This window comes from Neopelma chrysocephalum, unplaced genomic scaffold (genome assembly GCF_003984885.1).
Source record: "Neopelma chrysocephalum unplaced genomic scaffold, ASM398488v2 Primary Assembly neopelma1_77, whole genome shotgun sequence".
Classification (NCBI taxonomy): Eukaryota; Metazoa; Chordata; class Aves; order Passeriformes; family Pipridae; genus Neopelma; species Neopelma chrysocephalum.
The window spans coordinates 7,762,756-7,779,122 of record NW_020897738.1 but is presented as its reverse complement, the minus strand read 5'-3'; the positions used below and the strand labels follow the sequence as shown (position 1 = coordinate 7,779,122).

Here is a 16,367-nt window from a genome sequence, read left to right as displayed (position 1 = left end):
ACTCTTCTTCCACAGGTTTTGCACTACAAGACAAGGAACATCCAGGAGACAGATCTCTCCCAGAACTGGTTCATCAATAAATATGGAAATAGAGAACAAAGTTAGCAGACACCAGCAGCAGATGCAGGTTCAGAGATGTCTGCTTATTACCAAACCTCACTCCAGCTGAGACTTAAATAGCTCCTTTATGCACAACAGGAGGGGGAGTGCAACGAAGGAAACTGGCAATTACACATTTTATTTCCCTCCCAGCCCATTCGCTGTTCATCAGGTGGCTCTGCACCCCTAGGAAAGGTGCTTGTGAGCACCAAGTTAAGCACAAAGCCAGCTTGATACTTTCACTGGGAGGAAGTTTCCATGTGCTTTTCTGGATGCGGTGTAAAAGCACAGTGAACACATTGTTTTATATTATTTTGAAAGCACCGTGAGTGCCTCAGACACAGGGACTTCCAGGCTGCACTGTCTCTCTTTTCCAAGGCTGCAACCTCTCCTGAACACGATGGTGCTCAGAAACAGGGTCCAAGTTTAACACCACGCAAGGATTTATCTGTAGAGGTGCATCTGCAATCTTCTTCTTCCTCACCTTCCAAAACAAACTTCTCCTTTCTAAAATCTCCACCCAAACTCCAGTAGGTTGACCAGCAAAACACCAGCTCACAGTGCTCCATGATGTGCTTGGGTGTAATCAGGCTTTTCCAGCTTTGCTGCTCACCTCTTAAGAATGTATCTTCAACAAGGCAAAAAGTTAATGTCCATTTCCCTGGAGAAAGATCTGGAACTCTGACTATTCCCTTACGGACAAGCCTTTAAGAATTTATTAGTGATGAAACTAGTATGTTTCTTCAGAAACTTAATAGGGCTCCATAAAATTACTTCAATAACTTTTAAAATTTAATGGTGAGCAAGAACCTTTCCACAGGCTTTTTGAACTGTCCGACAGAATCCCAGAGCGGGGATATAATTCTGCAATAAATTTTGCAGGATGGTTAAAAGAAATATAAAAAGATTTTAATTTCCTATTACCTCCTGTAAGACTTTGCCATCAGTTTAAAGCACATACAGGAACTAAAAGCACTGTAGTCACTTTCCTCTCCCAGCGATTCACAAGAAAATATTTACTGTTTGGGGGGGAAAAAAACCCCGACAAACTAGAACAAATATCCTTTTCAGAAACACAGACACGCAAACATAAACACTCTGCCAAGTCCTGCTCTTATCCATTGGTGTAAACCCAAATAAACGCAGGGAAGTCAATGGAGTCAGTATGGCTTTACCTGGCTGAGCAGAGCCTGGGAGCTGGGGCCGAGCACAGCAGAGGTGGAAGGAAAGCCTCACGCTGTGAGTCCCTGGGCAGCTCGGCAGCAACATTAACAGGCTCCACAGGGAACGTGTTCAGCCCTTGTTAGCAGGAAGGATGGCCAGCGAAGCACGGAGCCGAGGGAAGCGCTGAGCACACGCATGACTAGCACAGTTATTAAGGAAAATGCCAGGAGCCCCACGGCTGAAAGCAAGCCCTGAGCCTGGCCTCCCTCCTCCCCTCCCACGGGACGGGAGCAGGGAGCTCCACCACTTCCAGCACTGATTTCAAACGAAGCTAACAGAAACAGAAAAACCAAACCAGAAACATCACATGAGCTGCTGACTGGGACAGTGGGGTTGTGTCACCATCCCCAGCCCTGTCCTGGGAGGGACAGCTCTCCCCTCTTGGTCTCGGGAGGGGCAGTGAGAGGAGCAGCAGAAGCAACGACACGCTGACAGCATCCTCTTTTCCTCCTCTTTTCCTGAAGTCTCTCACTGGGACTTACAGACCCCACCAGCACTGCACACAAAAGAGTAACCAGATCCATTTGCACTTAAACAGCACGCCCTGGTCTCATTGATCACTCCCACTGACTGCCCAGAAGGAAACACGAGCCCAGCCGGGGTCAGATCCAGCTCCCCCTGCACCAGCACCCGGCACTGCCCTGTCAAACCCCCTGTGGATGGGGACCTGCAGAGTCCCCAGGGGGCTATTCCACAGCACAGCTGCCCAGGGTAACCTGACAAACTGCTCCACCACAGAGACACAGAGCTCTGGGTGGAGGGTGGCCCTGAAAGGAGCATCGGAGAGCTGGAAGACCCAGCACAAGCCTGTGGCACACCCCTCCTGCACAGGTCAGGGGGATGCAGAGAGCAAGGGTTTCCCTTCACGAGGAGCAAGCCTGGTTTAAATAGGGCTGTGGTGGGCACAGGATGCCCAGACACCTCCCCTCATCCTGCACTGCAGTGCCCATGCACGTGAAGAGGGAATCAGGTTTACACCCAGCATTTAATTTTCTAAGAAGCCGAAACTTTACAAAATCTGCCATGAATAAAACATGTCTCTGAGGTATTTTAAAAGCAGAAACTGAGAAGACCCAGCAGTTCTGTGGGGATTGCAACTGCTGCTCTTAACATCAGCGCCCTACAGCATCCTTCTGGTGCTGAGACACAACCAGCATCCTGCGAGCAGGGAGCGCAGCTGGAGACAGCACCGAGACTTACCCACGGGCTTCTGCTACTCCAGAAAGAAGAAAAACAAACTATAAACAAGGAGTAAAAAAGATGGTATCTTTCAAACGTCCTTTAAAAGCCTAGGCAAATGTAAACTACTAAATGCACTTGGAAGGAATTTCTGTTTTTTTCCCCCCTTCTGATTTACAGTTTGATGGTCCTTTTATCTACTCTCACATGAACCGAGGAAAAGCCAGAATGTGCCTACTCAATCAACATGAGTTTGTGCTGGGCCATTCAGGATATATAATATTTTGCTTTTATAGTTTATTTTAAATAAAAAGTATAATTAAAGAAAATAAACCACCCACTTCATAACATTTATACAATGAAGACTTTATTTATTTTATTTACGTTTTGGTGGGCAAGGCACAGCATGCAGTTAGCTTTCCCTGATACTTAACAAAGCCGCATTTGAAATTTAAAATCTTTAAGGAAATGAACAAATTCTGCGGAGGAAGGGCAGTTGAGCAAAGAGACTTCTTACATTACCCTAGGTAATTGTGCATATATATGTTTCTGTGAGTCTCTCTCTACTCCAAAAACATATCCATGACTTGGATGCTTTAAATCAAAAAGCAATTTCAGTCTGTAATTCTCGAATAAATAATTAAACACATTTTATCTCCTACAGTATTGCTTCTATTCATTTTAATCTCACTGACAGGAATGCAGCAACATACCCCACATCCTTAAAATAACAAAACAAAACGCAAGATACCAACCAGAAGGCCTGGAAATGTTTATAATTCAACTTTTCAACTCTCCTGGCCGCAGCCTGGAGCTACAAAGAAAGCTCTATGCTGGCTCACTCCAAGGAGAGAAGCCTGGGGGTCGCTGTGCAAACCACACGGGCAACGGTGCGAGCAAAGCCTGCACGGGGCAGCTCTCACTTTGGGAGCCACACAACGCTCAGTCTGTGTCAAAGTTAATAAATTATCCACTTCTGCAGCCCGAGTTTTACAGAACCAACCGGACAGCGTGGTTAAGGGAATGGTCTCTCTTGCTTGTCCATCATAATTTCACGGACAGCTGCCATGGATAGGGATGGTTGTGGCCTGAATAATAAATGCACACAACACAGCTTACAGGGGACAGAGAGTACATTCCCGTTCCCAAAGAGAAGGCTGAGCCTTCCAGAGCCTAGCCTGCAAAATCAGGAAACTACAAGACTGAAAGACTGCACTTACTGCACTATTTTCTGTGTTTAGTTTCGATCTGAACGTGGGTAACTGGCTGTGACTTGGGTGATTATCTCGGTTACCCACAGTGTTTGAAAATCAAAGTCCTCCTCCTTCTCAGGCCACTTTATAATTCCATATATGCCTATGCAAGACAGCTAATGTACTCATCCAGGCAGTGGCAAAATTAGATAGAACTTTTCAAAAAGAGGATGCTGGGACTCACACACCGGATTTAGCATCAGTTCAGGGTATCCAGCACTGCCAACCCCCAAGCATTTACAAATCACAAACTATCTTTAAAACGAGGTTAAACCCAAAGTATTCAGGCTTCTCTATGACTGCCTGCTGGCTGTGAGGCACAGAAGACTCAAGAGTTCCAGGCTCTTCTCTGCAGACAGGAAGACTAAACTCTTGCTTAAAAAATGAAATTAAAGCTTAGATTTTGGTACAATCCTCTGAGGGCCTGGGTTTCATGAAAAACACAGAATATTGTAAGCTTGTGATAAAATCACAAGAGATGTGGCATGGAGAGCAGAGCAGCTGCAAAGAATCCTGAGCACTGTGTAAATCACAGCAATATGGCTGCTATCTAAATAAGTGCATTACTTATTTTATCTATTATTACAGATGCTTCTGTGGAAATCTTTGCATGCCTGTAATCATGGTGGACTCTTGTCCAAAGATTCAGCTGTAAATTATCACCCCCCTCTCAAGTTCCCTGGCTGTGAAGGTAATCACACACGAGATGGTGACCTCATCAAAATGTAACCAGAACCTGGGGATAAAACTGAGATCAAGAGACAGGATGCAGCATCTCAGATCCCGCTGCGGACCCCACGCAAGAAATCTGGGAAGATTTATGACATCCCTCCTGACCTGCATTCATGTAAAACACAGCTAATTGCCCGAGAGGGTGCTGTGAGACTTGTTTGCTGGGTCTGGGCAGACCCTCCCGTGATGGAAAGCTCTCCCTCCCGGCACAGCGAGGTAAAGCCCTGAAGGAGAGGTGGACTTGATTACAGGAGATGCTGTCCCAGCCCAGACAGGGAGTCTCTGACCCTGACAACTGGAGATAGAGTGCCGGGGGACAGGACCAAGGCATGCAGGCAGCACAGCAAGCCCAGAGACACCAGGTTCCTGATTCCCCTGTCAGAGCTGAGACCATCGAGCTGTGCTGCTGCAAACTGTGCCAGGCACGGTGTCTTGAGCTCAGCTGCATTCAGGTTGTTTTCTGCTTCACCAGGCACTCACAGGTTCCTCCTGGAGAGCTGACTTGCTGCTCTCCCATCCTGCCCCTGCCCCTCCTTTCCCCTCTCACCCCATCTCACAGTAATAACCATCAGTTTTTAACAGCATGTCCTACACTGGAGGTTTTGTAGTTCCAGCTTTTAAAATGATTTAGTGTGACAGTTTAGTGCTGAATTAAAAAAAAAAAAAAAAGGAAAAGAAAAAGGAAGAGAAGAAGCAGAGAGAAAAAGGAGAGACAGTCCCCTTAAGGCAACAACATTATGGAGCAGTGATCTCAGAGGAACAAGGGTTCTTCTCTGGTTCAGATGTGCTTGTCAGAGCTCAGTGTCGTCTCTGAACAAGAAATCTCTCTTGCTGGCCCAAGGCACAGTTTTGTGGTCAAGAGGACAGAAAATAAAGGGAGGGAACTTCAAAGAAGCCAAAGCTGCATTAGCCCGCTGGGGCAGGTGGCTGCGGCACATCCCATGGCTGACAATTACGACCTGCATGCCGAGAAAGCTTGCCTCCCTCTTGTCAGAGGGATAAGACACAGGCTGTGAGCTTTAGAGCTTTGAGGATGTGTACAGTTCATGATGAAAGATAGCACTTCAAAGCCCTTTGCCTAGAAACCCAGGGAGAAGTGAGAGCAGAGGGTAAGCAATCTTTTTTCCTGGGGGGTGCACATGCGGGGGAAGGATAAGACTTACTTTCACTGTCATTTATTATTGCCATGAAAATGAAGCCTTGCACTGTTTATGGAATCTCTCATTAAAAGGATCTCTTGATAAATCGCTTGACAAACATTCATTAATTAAGTCTCTGAGCGCACTTGGCTGACAAGCATTAGTCTTCATTTTGCAGGAGGGGGGATCAGGGTGTGGGGCTCAGCAAGCCCCCAACAGCCAGGGCAGGGCTGGGTCCCAGCCAGACACCCTGTGCCACCAGATGGATTACACTGCTCCCTCCGTGCCCAGCTTGATTCTCATCCAAAGACAGGAGCAACACACTTGTCTTCAACAAACTCAAAGCCCTTGTGCCCCCACTGCTGCCCAGGGCCCCCCAGGGCTGCAGGGCAGATTGTGGCTGTGCAGGTCTGGCTCCTCCATGGGTGTCTCTTGCCCTGGGGGCTCCTGGACACCCCTTTCATCTCACAGGCACCTCCCCACCCACAGTCAGCCCAGGGAGACACCTTGGCTGCTGCCCAGGCTCCACTTCACTCTGCCATGGAGATTTTCCTCCTCGGAGCCCTTGACCTACCAAGCCCTTTGGGAAACAGCTACTTTAAGAGGCCCATTTCACCCTCACCCTGCCAGTGGCCCTGGGTTCAAATGCTGGGGACTCAGCAGGTCACCTGGGCTGCAGCTGCAAGGCTGTTGTGGTGGAAAAGGAACCACCTCTCCAGCTTTCCCTGGCATACAGCAGGTCTGGAGCAAAGAGTGGTGGGAGAAAGCTCACCCACCTCCAGCCAGACCCATCAGAGAAGCCCATCGACAGAGGGAACCAGCAGTGAGGAACCAACACTCAAGTCTTTAAAACACAAACTATCCTACACCACACACTTCAAAACACGATCACAGCAGGCAAGAGGAGGTCCTTCCAGTGACTCAGGGGTGACCATCCCTCTTCACCTCCTCAGCCCCACAACACATGTGCCCTCCTATCCATCACTGTCATCCCTCTGCCTCATCCTCCCATCTGGAGACAGAGGGACAGATTTGGCTTTCGCCTACACCTCCCCTGCCCTTCCTGGCACTTGCCCTTCAGAAAAAGCAAGCACTGGCTGGGAGATTCCTGTGAGAAAGGAGCTGCATGAGAGAGCAAACAGACCTTTATTATTTGCTTATTGATTTATTCTCCAGGAGGATGTAACACCCGGCCCTCGGCAGCAAATGCCCTTGTAACTCCGTGCTGCAGGGACAAGTTGGCCAAATAAACGCTTTACTGAGTCAGGAAACAAAGACTGTCAGCAGAGCAGATCAGGGCTTCTCCCCTCTTACTTTTAATTATTATTTCCTTACACAGAGGATTTAATCTCCTCTTCTCCTGGAAGCTCAAAGTGCCCCATTCAGCCCATTTCACAGCTGTGACTGCCGAGGTCACCCCGGGTCAGGACACCTCTCCCTGCAGCACAGTAGTGACTGGTCCCCAAGTGGATGTCCACGCCGTGCATCTGTTGTTGCAGATGAACTGGTGTCAGGAGGAGGAGCACGGCCACCACCACGGCCCCGGCAGGGAGGGGGCAAAGGCACAAACCCTACCCGGAGAGCCCCAGACAAAAGACGCTGCTCCTCCGGCCCTTTGTGCAGCCCTCAAACACAGTCAAAGGTGACATTTTACAGCTGTTCCAGCCTCAAATAAGTGAAACCCGTCTATCTTAATACTTAATTGCATTGCTAAGCTGCTGATAAACTAGGACGGCATAAAACAAATGCGCAGGGCCAAACGCATCCCCAGGGGAAGTTTGTGGGAACAGGGGGAGCTGCTCCAGACAATGAACTGGGAACAGGGGGCAGTTGCACCAGACAATGAATCCACTTCACGTGTTTTAAAAGCCTGGTTACCTTCAATGAAGGCTGTAGCACGGATGCTGCACATTTGCTAGCTAATATCTCTCCAAAAAGGCCGCAAACGTTTACAAAAGAAGGGCACAATGCAAATGCCCACGGGAGAGGACCAGCACGTGCCACGCCACGCATGTGCCCATCAGGAAACCGTGTTAAGCTAATCCCCTCCCCACACAGCCACCACGGCTCCAGCCCCGGAGAACACGGCCTTAAATCAACGCTCTTATCTCACAAAAGGAATTTAAGTGCAGCGCTTTGAAAGTCACTTTCTCGCGGCCATATGGCAGCCCCCGAGCCCAGTCCTGTTCATTTGCATGTGCGAGAGACAAATCTGGCTCCTGCCTTGCGGGAGCGATAACAGGGCGAGGGGTAAAATTTAGCACTGTTTGGGTTCCTGCATGAAATCTTGCTGAGGCAAATTTCTCTCACCTCTCAAGGCAAGTGCCAAAAGCTGAGGCAGCCCCCAGGAGAGCTTGCCCACCTTGGCAGCCCATACTGATCACGAGGCACACTGGTAACAGGACCAGGGTAAAAGAGGAGTCTGAGACAAAAGCCATCATCTGAACCCAAAGCTGGCAATGTCTACACCCACATTACACCAAACAGGAACAGGCTGAAGCTACAGGGATATAAACAGCACTGAACACAAACTTCAAGACAGCAAATTCGCAAGCGTTCGCACATTTAACTTCCTGATAGGGAGGTATTTTGAAAACTCATGTTGCTGAGCTGCTCCATGATATGAAGGGGTGGGGGATCTTGGGCTTCAGCACAAGGAGGAGCCAACAAAGCTGCTAACGCTTCAACATAAGCCTCTCCAGCAGATCTCTGTGCCAGGCATTATGCAGGATGGCAGGATTTGTGTTTTGCCGAGGCAGTGCCGTATGGGCAATCTGGTTTGCCTTATCAGAGAGCCAAGTGAGAGGAGAGAAATGCTCTTCCCCACCATTTGTTTAAACTTCCCTTTTTCCCCCCCAGATAAAGCTGCATACTTTTGTAAAAATATCTGCAAATGTAATAACATAATAGGCTTGTCATCGGTTCCCACATTTGGCATTGAAAATCTGCAAAGCTTGGAAAGAAAGAGAATTCCTAATAGTTACTGCTGCTGAAGAGCCCAGCTCTAAACTGGGCCTGGATCCAGGTGATGGAGCACACAACCACCAAAATGCCTTTCCGTGTCCAGCACCTACTCCTACACAACTGCAAATCGTTCCTTTCCTGGCCCCGCTGAAATAAGGCAAGAAGGTTTATTTCATCACTTCTTATTGATGGGCCTCATCTCCCCTCTTTGGGGTATTTGCATGCCCCTAACATTCATTACTGCTCTGAAGCCATTTCCTTGTGCCAGCTCGATGCTGAGCACGCTGCAAACAGCCACATGCCCCAACAATCCATTCGGGGCCACACAAACCCCCTCACACGGTGATGTGGAACCATTCCCAGCCCAAGGCTTTCCATCAGGGACCACAATTTGCCCTCTCCAGGGCCGTTTCTTCAGTATTTTTGCCCAGCATCCATCTCAGTGAGATTATCCCCGGGAACACATGAAACTAGAGCAGCCCTGCTTTATGGCTGTACCGAGCCCTCCGAGGAGGGCTTGGCATGTTTAGAGATATGTCACCGTGCCTCCCGAGGGGAATGTGGAACGGCTCAGTCTCTTAGCAACACCCAGTGCCTATCACAGGTAACTCTCATTAACAGGAATAGTGGGAGCTCTGAGCTGAAACCCTGCAATGTGCTGATCACCTTCCCCTGCGCTGGGAGAACCTGGAGGGACAGGCAGGAACACTCCGTGGGCACAGGGGGGAGAGGGACGGGTAAGCCCTTGGAGAAGGATACAGGCAGCACCAAAATATTGATTTGATTAAAAGAAACGAGGATTTGATTGTGTTAGAGAGAAAAGCATATCCCCTATGCTTCAAGTCAGCAAGGACTGACTTCTCCTTTGTCAGTAAACCCTCTCTCCAAGACATTTATTACGAATCTTACTGGAAGGGAAGAAATCCCACCCCACACTGAGACAATGCAGCTCTAAATTTCAACTTAATCATCACAAGCCTGTAAAGCTGATCTTTATGACAATGTGTGTGGCCAAACTAAAGGCTCTGGCAAAACTGATGTCTCGCTATTCACACGATACAGATTTCACAACCCGAATCTCTTGCTGTAAGATAAGGAAAGCATTTCTCCAGGTCACTTACCTTTATTTGCTGCAGGAGAGAACAGCTTCTCAGAGCCTACAGAAGCCTGAAAAAGGAAGAGAAAAAGAGGGTGAATAATACTGAAGGAGAAATTCGGAAGGCTTGCTCACAAAAAACACAGCTCATAAAACAAGTCGATTATCTGTAGACCTGCAGTTGCACATTGCACCTGGAGGGTGCAATGTTGTGCCATTAAAGAACAAGCATGCATCCTGAGGAGATGAGAGCAAAGCGTAGACACGAGTACTGTCCTGATCTCACCCAACTATCTCCTCCTGTCTCGTTTATTTAGGCAACCATGCAATGCACAGCTAATTTTATCCATGATTCCTCGTATAAAAACAAAACCAGTGAAACTGCTATCAAGCTGAAGGAAAAAAAAACAAAAAAGAACAAAACACACTTCAAAGGCTCTCTCGTTGAAAATAAGCTCATTTCTTGCTGAACATGCAAAATGTAATTTGTGTATTGGAAACACAAGTTGCAGCTGAACACATCCGTATGAAGGAGGGTGTTATTTAATATTATGCCAAATGATTGGTACATGCTGCTATGCACTTAGTTGAGTATGAAATAAAACGTCTTCCTCTTGGAGACTGGGTTGCACTATGCTCTGAACTCCACAGCAGTGGATTTGTGCTCCTCACAGCTCTGGGAAATAGTTAAAGAAATCCAATTAACCTAAACCTTGTAAACAGCTTCATGATAATCAGGGTCACTGGGTTACAGACGAGATGATAACGACAGAGAGGGAAAAAAAGTCCGTTCATCGTAAATAAAGCTTTTATGAGTTAATTTGATGGCTTCCTTTCCCCCCCCAACGGATATCAAACGGTCAACCTATTTCAGCAGAAGCTTTTCCTCCTCGCCATCAGATAAAATAGCAAGTAGCCTCTCCAGAATCAAAGCTGGTCTGGGAGCAGGAGCACGATCAGCATTACTACATTACTACCATCTACAAGATAACTGGAAGTATTGCCAACGTGTTGGCACTGACTGCTGCATGAATAAAATGGGGTGAAGTACAAAGCTGACGAGCAAAAGATACTGGAAGTGAAAAACGCCTTTTTCCCCTGACTCTGCTTTAAAAACAATGAATTAATTCAACACGTGGCTGAACTAAGTTGATTTTATTTTTGATTTTATTGATTTTATTCTAAGGTGCCTTGGGAGATTTGCATGATAAAGAGCACTATGAATTGTATTACACTGCTATATATTTTAAATGACGACTCAGAAGGAAAAAAACAAATAGTAAAATGCAAGAAGATCTGCATGAGATATAGTAAGAAGCAAGAGTGATCTTTTAATGTTATTTCCAAGAAAAGTGGCACTGCAAGCACTGAATGTCTTACTTAATGCAAATGTGTAAAAAAGAGAGGGAAAACAACATGAAAAATAGGTTGAGGCTGAGACACATAAGAAAGAAATTCTGAATTATGTCCACGACAAAGCTGCACGTGTAGCTGTGGCATGTATGATCATTACACAGCTCAGCAAAAGGATCCTAAAATCTTAGGGAAAATCAGTTACCTGCACGATCCCTTCACTGCATGGATTAAAAAGAGGAAGAACCAGGATTAAACAAGGTTTTGCCTAGGCTGGTTTGCAAAGAAAGTCTAACAGTGTCACACAGCAGCAACAACAGTGGTGCATAAAACGTTTGACAGCCAACTCTGAATTTACAACCCATTGTTAGGAGATTTTTCACTCATTATCAACCCAAAGTCAGCACGGAGGCAGAACACATCTGCAGGCCCTGGGAACTCACCCAGGCTAACACAGCTCACACAAAGCCAGGGCCTGCTCTCAAAGCACTCCCTAAGCACTCGGACACGTGGCAGGTGGATAAATAAGATTCCCCCATTTTACAGGCAGTGAAACTTCCCCATGGCTTGCACTAAAGCCCAGGCAGTAAACTGGCTGCTGAGCCACAAATCCTAAGTGCCGGGTCCTGCTGCTGGGGCGTGGGGTCTCCAGCAGCCTGCTGGGAGAGCTGCCCTTCCCTGGGAGCCATCAGGAGCAAGCCATGGCTGCAGGATGTGCCACCCCAGCTGGGAGAAGCTTTGTGCTTCTGGTCTGGAGAGCTGGGTCCCACCAACACACGGCAGCCACCAGCTCACTCCCTCCTGTGCAACTCAGTACTGGGGGCTAAATACAGACTGGCACTGTTGAACTGCGAGCTAAAGATCTCAGTGCTACAGGTCCAGACTATATAAAACAATATTTAAGGAAGTCAGGCCAGAAAACTCACTTTTAAGAGAAAGTAAAGCACCCGGATTATTGCTCAGCCCTCTGCTATCAGCACGTGCCACTGCCTTCCACAATCAGAGTCAACATTCACAGAGCAGCGTTTTCAACATCACAGCTTCGGTTCACAGGGACAAACCTTCACACCTAGAGTTTACTGTAACTTTTGCTCTCGCTTCTGGTGATTTCTAGCTCCAGATCTGAGCAGTTTTTGGCATCAGCACCAATCTGAAACAGGGAATGCCTGTGCTACAGGAGATTCTACAAGCTGCTGTAAAGGCAGGAGGGAAGCTGGGGGAGGAAGAGCCTGAATTCATCATTCAACCCTACCAGTCACCCCTTAAAGGAAGCATACAATAAAACCTATGTGTCTGAGGGAGCCCACTAATGAGTGAAAAAATCCAGCAAACCAACCCATCTGCTAAAACAAGTCCCCTCCCAAAACTTCTGCTGTTCCAAGCAAATAATTTGCATATGTTTAAGAGGAGATTTAAAAAGAAACCAAAAAAGTGGAATTTTCCCCCTATGAACAAAAACAGGCATTTGGAGTCTTTTATGTACAAGTTCAAGCCATCCCAGGAAATCACACATTCCTTGGTGCAAAATGAAACTAGAAATTTCCTTTTTTCCCCACTATCGTTGCTTCCTGCCTGTCTCCATCTGAAGGACCACCTCGAGGACAACCCAAATTACTTTCTGTTGCTGCATAAGGCAAAGAGACATCCCCAGCCTGAGGCTCACAGACAGAAGACATCTCTACCCTTCCTTGCTCACTTGCTGCTCACCTCCCTCCCTCTGCAGCACGGCCACAGAGCCCACCAGGGCCTGTGCTCATAAAAGCTGCTGCTTGCACAGTCCCACCCTGGCATTGTAAGCAAATCTAACATCAGTGCCCAAACACACTCAAATGATTTCAGAGAGCTGCAGTTTCTGAGGCAGCCTCACACTGATGAAACGTTTCAGACCCAGCACTCTTTCAACGACACCAAGCCTTGCAGGTCCCTTTTGTGGCTTATTCAACAAAGTTACCAATCCCCTGTCTCATTTTGAGTTTCTTTCTTTTCTACACTAAAGGGGAGAATGCCTCCACCCACTTCTGTGACAGTCTGAGACCAGGCTGAATACACTGCAGAGGAAAACAACATTTCTGCCCTTTTCTGCTGTGCAGAAAGCAAGTAGAGCAGTGGTGCTCCTGTCTCTCACCCTTCCTCCCCTGGAACCCAGCACACATCAACACCGATTCAATTTTCAGCACTAAAAGCTCAGCAAAGGCAGCTTTTCCCTCAAAATGTGAGGTGGTAACCACAAAGGATGTAGCACACCCTCTGCTCTGAAGGTGAGCAGGGAGGGATAAATGAAGTCCATGCCTCATCCATCCCGGTTCCCACTAACCCAAGGCAGCTGAAAGGTGTAAGAGCTCTTACAGATTAATAATTTAACGATTATATATAACAGAACAGCATCATCTGACAGAGACAGCATTATAAACTATGTCAGGGCTCGCAGTAATTACTTTTTCCCCCCCTTTCTCTGTAGCCAATAAAATGGCTAAGAGGGAATAAACCCATTCCTTATCACCAACAGCAGAGGCTCTGTGGACCCTCTCACCGTCTCCTGGAGCACTGGATGCCAGATCCAAGCCGGATACTTCAGGAGCCTGATGGCAAGACATGGGGAAATTGCTAATAAGGCTCCAGTTCTAGTTCACAAGGAGCAAGGGAAGTGGTGATAGGGACCTGGTATGTATGTCATGCCCAGGGCAAAAGCCAAGCACTGCCTCCAAATGAGTCTAGTATGGCAGGCAGAAGGCAAAGGAGACAGTAAAATACAGTTTAAATTTCATTTCTGGATGGCTGCCTATCTTCTAGACAGCCAAGAGCCAGCCTCAAGAGAGACTGTTTGCACAGTTACTGAACTTAGCAAGCGCTAAAAAGCTCACAAGAAAACCCTTCTCTGGGAGATTTTCAAACTAGAAGTGCTGGATATGCTCACAGAAACTTTCAGCATAAAGCACAGACCAATTCTGGATCAATTTTCATCCTTCCCTTTGATCTGCTCCCCCTGCTTTTACTGATCACTCCAATGCCACTCGATTGCTTGTCCAGCAGAGAATTTCAGCACTTCAGTCCTGCTTTACCAGCTTCCATTTGACTCTGCAAGTCATTCACAGCAGACCCTTCATCCAGTAACATGAGAACAATAACTAAAACAGGAAGGTATTGTTTGGGTTGTGATTCTTCTGTAGGAAATGGAAATTGATACATATGGAAAGGTGCAAGAGGAGCCTGGAAATCACACACATGCACACAAAAAAACAAACTAAAAATCCCCCTTAAGACCAAGAAAGTACTCAACACATTTCAGAATACAGAAGGAACCCATGGGCAACACTGCTTGCATTGTGAAGGGATGTTTCAAGGGAACCTATAGTCTTTCCAAAACCTGCACTATTTCTGGGGGGAAATCACAGCTCCATTAAGAAGACAAAAGAAAAGTCAGACCTGCAAGTCAGTCATTTCATGCATCGTCACAGGAAAATAAGCTGGAATAAGCAGCACATGAACTACCTTTTTGTGAACCTTCTAGGAAAATCCAGCTCTGTGGTACAGGGCTGGCTGGGACACAGCACAGCCCAGCTGTGTGAGGGATTAAGCAAGAGGGAACAGGACTTCTACAAATCCACACTGTGATTATCTTCACACAGAATTTATAGACTGGGCTTTCAAGAGGGCTCAGCACTCAGCAGCTGCCTTTGGGGCACCAATCTGAATGGAGCTACTGGGTACAAAGCATTCTCAAAAAGCCATTTAGATATTGAAATGGTGACCAGGTTGTTCTGAAAATCTGGTTACAGCGGATAGTTGAGTTCACTTACAAAATTCTGGCTGTTGATCTCCAGGGCAAACAAGGACTAATAACAAACAATATTCTCTAATCAAGAATTGATCTCCATCTTTCTAGCAACAATCCTAAAAACCAGTTGTACTTTTAGTTACATGATAACATGTCACAGTGAAACGCAGCAAAATCACCCCGAACAGGCAACTACTTATTGAAATGGCAACACCTTAAATGCCACAGATACTCCTAGTTCAGTTATTATTCAAGGCCTTATGTGAGATGTATTGATGGGTCTTCCATATATTCCATGAGAATTTACTCTACAGAAGGTCCATTAGAAACAAAAAGTTTCTTGGACTGGACTACACAGCAACACACTTGTTTAGGTTCCCATTCACATTTGTTTAGCACACAGTCCAGTGCTGCTCTGGTCCTGGAAGGGCCTGTCACCATGCACTTGTCTCTTGTCACTTTTTCTTCCAAGAACACTTATTTACCTCAGCAGTTTACATAACCACAACACATGCCACAGCCCCTTTGAGAAGCCAGCACAAGACTGGGAACACAGGATTAAATCAGGCCATAGAGAGCCCAGAAGCAGAGATCACTGGTCCCAATTCACCACTGAATTACACTGACTTTACACGATGGAAAAGGGAACATGAGGCGAAGTGGGTGAGGACTGGGAGGCACCAAAGGAAATGCAGCCCAGTCTGATTCAGTCAGTGCAGGGCAATGAGGAGCCAAGCTCGTTGCCTCTCCGCAAGCCCGACCTTTTGGTTTGGACCTTCCCTTTTGGCAAGACAGTGATAAGCTTAAATTAACACTATTTTGAACCCTGAGCATGTTCCTCATTGTTTTACAGCCGTTGTGGGATTGAACAAACTACTCCAAATTAAACAGCAACAGCCATTCTCAAACATGCCCTGCCGTGCTCTGCTTCTCGTTGCTTAGATGAGCATCTTCCCCTGACAAAAGGGGACTGACACCCGAGGGACTCTGACCCTGGCACGTCTGCCATCAGAGCCTCGGGGCACAGGCCTGCTAACCTCTCTTCCCTCTCTCCTCAAACCATCCCTCCAGCCCCCAGAGAACAGCTATAGCCCAGAGCTCTCCCTTTCTTACCCTCTCCATTAGTGATGCTTTAGGATTCATCTTCCTTGGAGCAGTTGCTGTCTCCCAAAGGAAAAGATCAAACTCCCTCTCCTTCCCAGCTCAGCTCCAATAAATAAATAAGTACATGCACTGAAAAAAATTCAGTAAAGGAGGAGAAGGGAGGAAACAGGAGAGTTTCTGGACCTCACCAAGGCTGGTAATACAGCTGCAGAAGATCCCTCAGCTGCTTCCAGAGTCACTGACCAGAAAAGAACATTTCCAGCTGACCCTCATTAAATCAGCCAAAATACTTACTTAATGTTAGTGTGCCTGCCTGTCCTAATTTAAATTAAGGAGCACCTGGTCCTTATCTAAGTATATTCCTCCTTCAAACCTCAGCTCCCAATAGCTATCAAATCCACCTTGATTTTACACTCCTGGCTATTTTTCACTCTAATCAGCACTGATTT

The 16,367-nt window shown here is 46.9% G+C and overlaps 1 protein-coding gene across 19 annotated transcripts in view; it reads right to left on the bottom strand.

Moving 5' to 3' along the window:
* The window catches only part of FBRSL1 (fibrosin like 1), a 507,770-nt gene that overhangs the window by 45,802 nt on the left and 445,601 nt on the right, over positions 1-16,367 (bottom strand). For all 19 annotated transcript variants that reach the window (XM_027689358.1, XM_027689364.1, XM_027689371.1 and 16 more), the window contains one exon: positions 9,712-9,757. In XM_027689358.1, the coding sequence (XP_027545159.1) occupies positions 9,712-9,757 (46 nt within the window). The remainder of the gene's footprint in view (positions 1-9,711; positions 9,758-16,367) is intronic.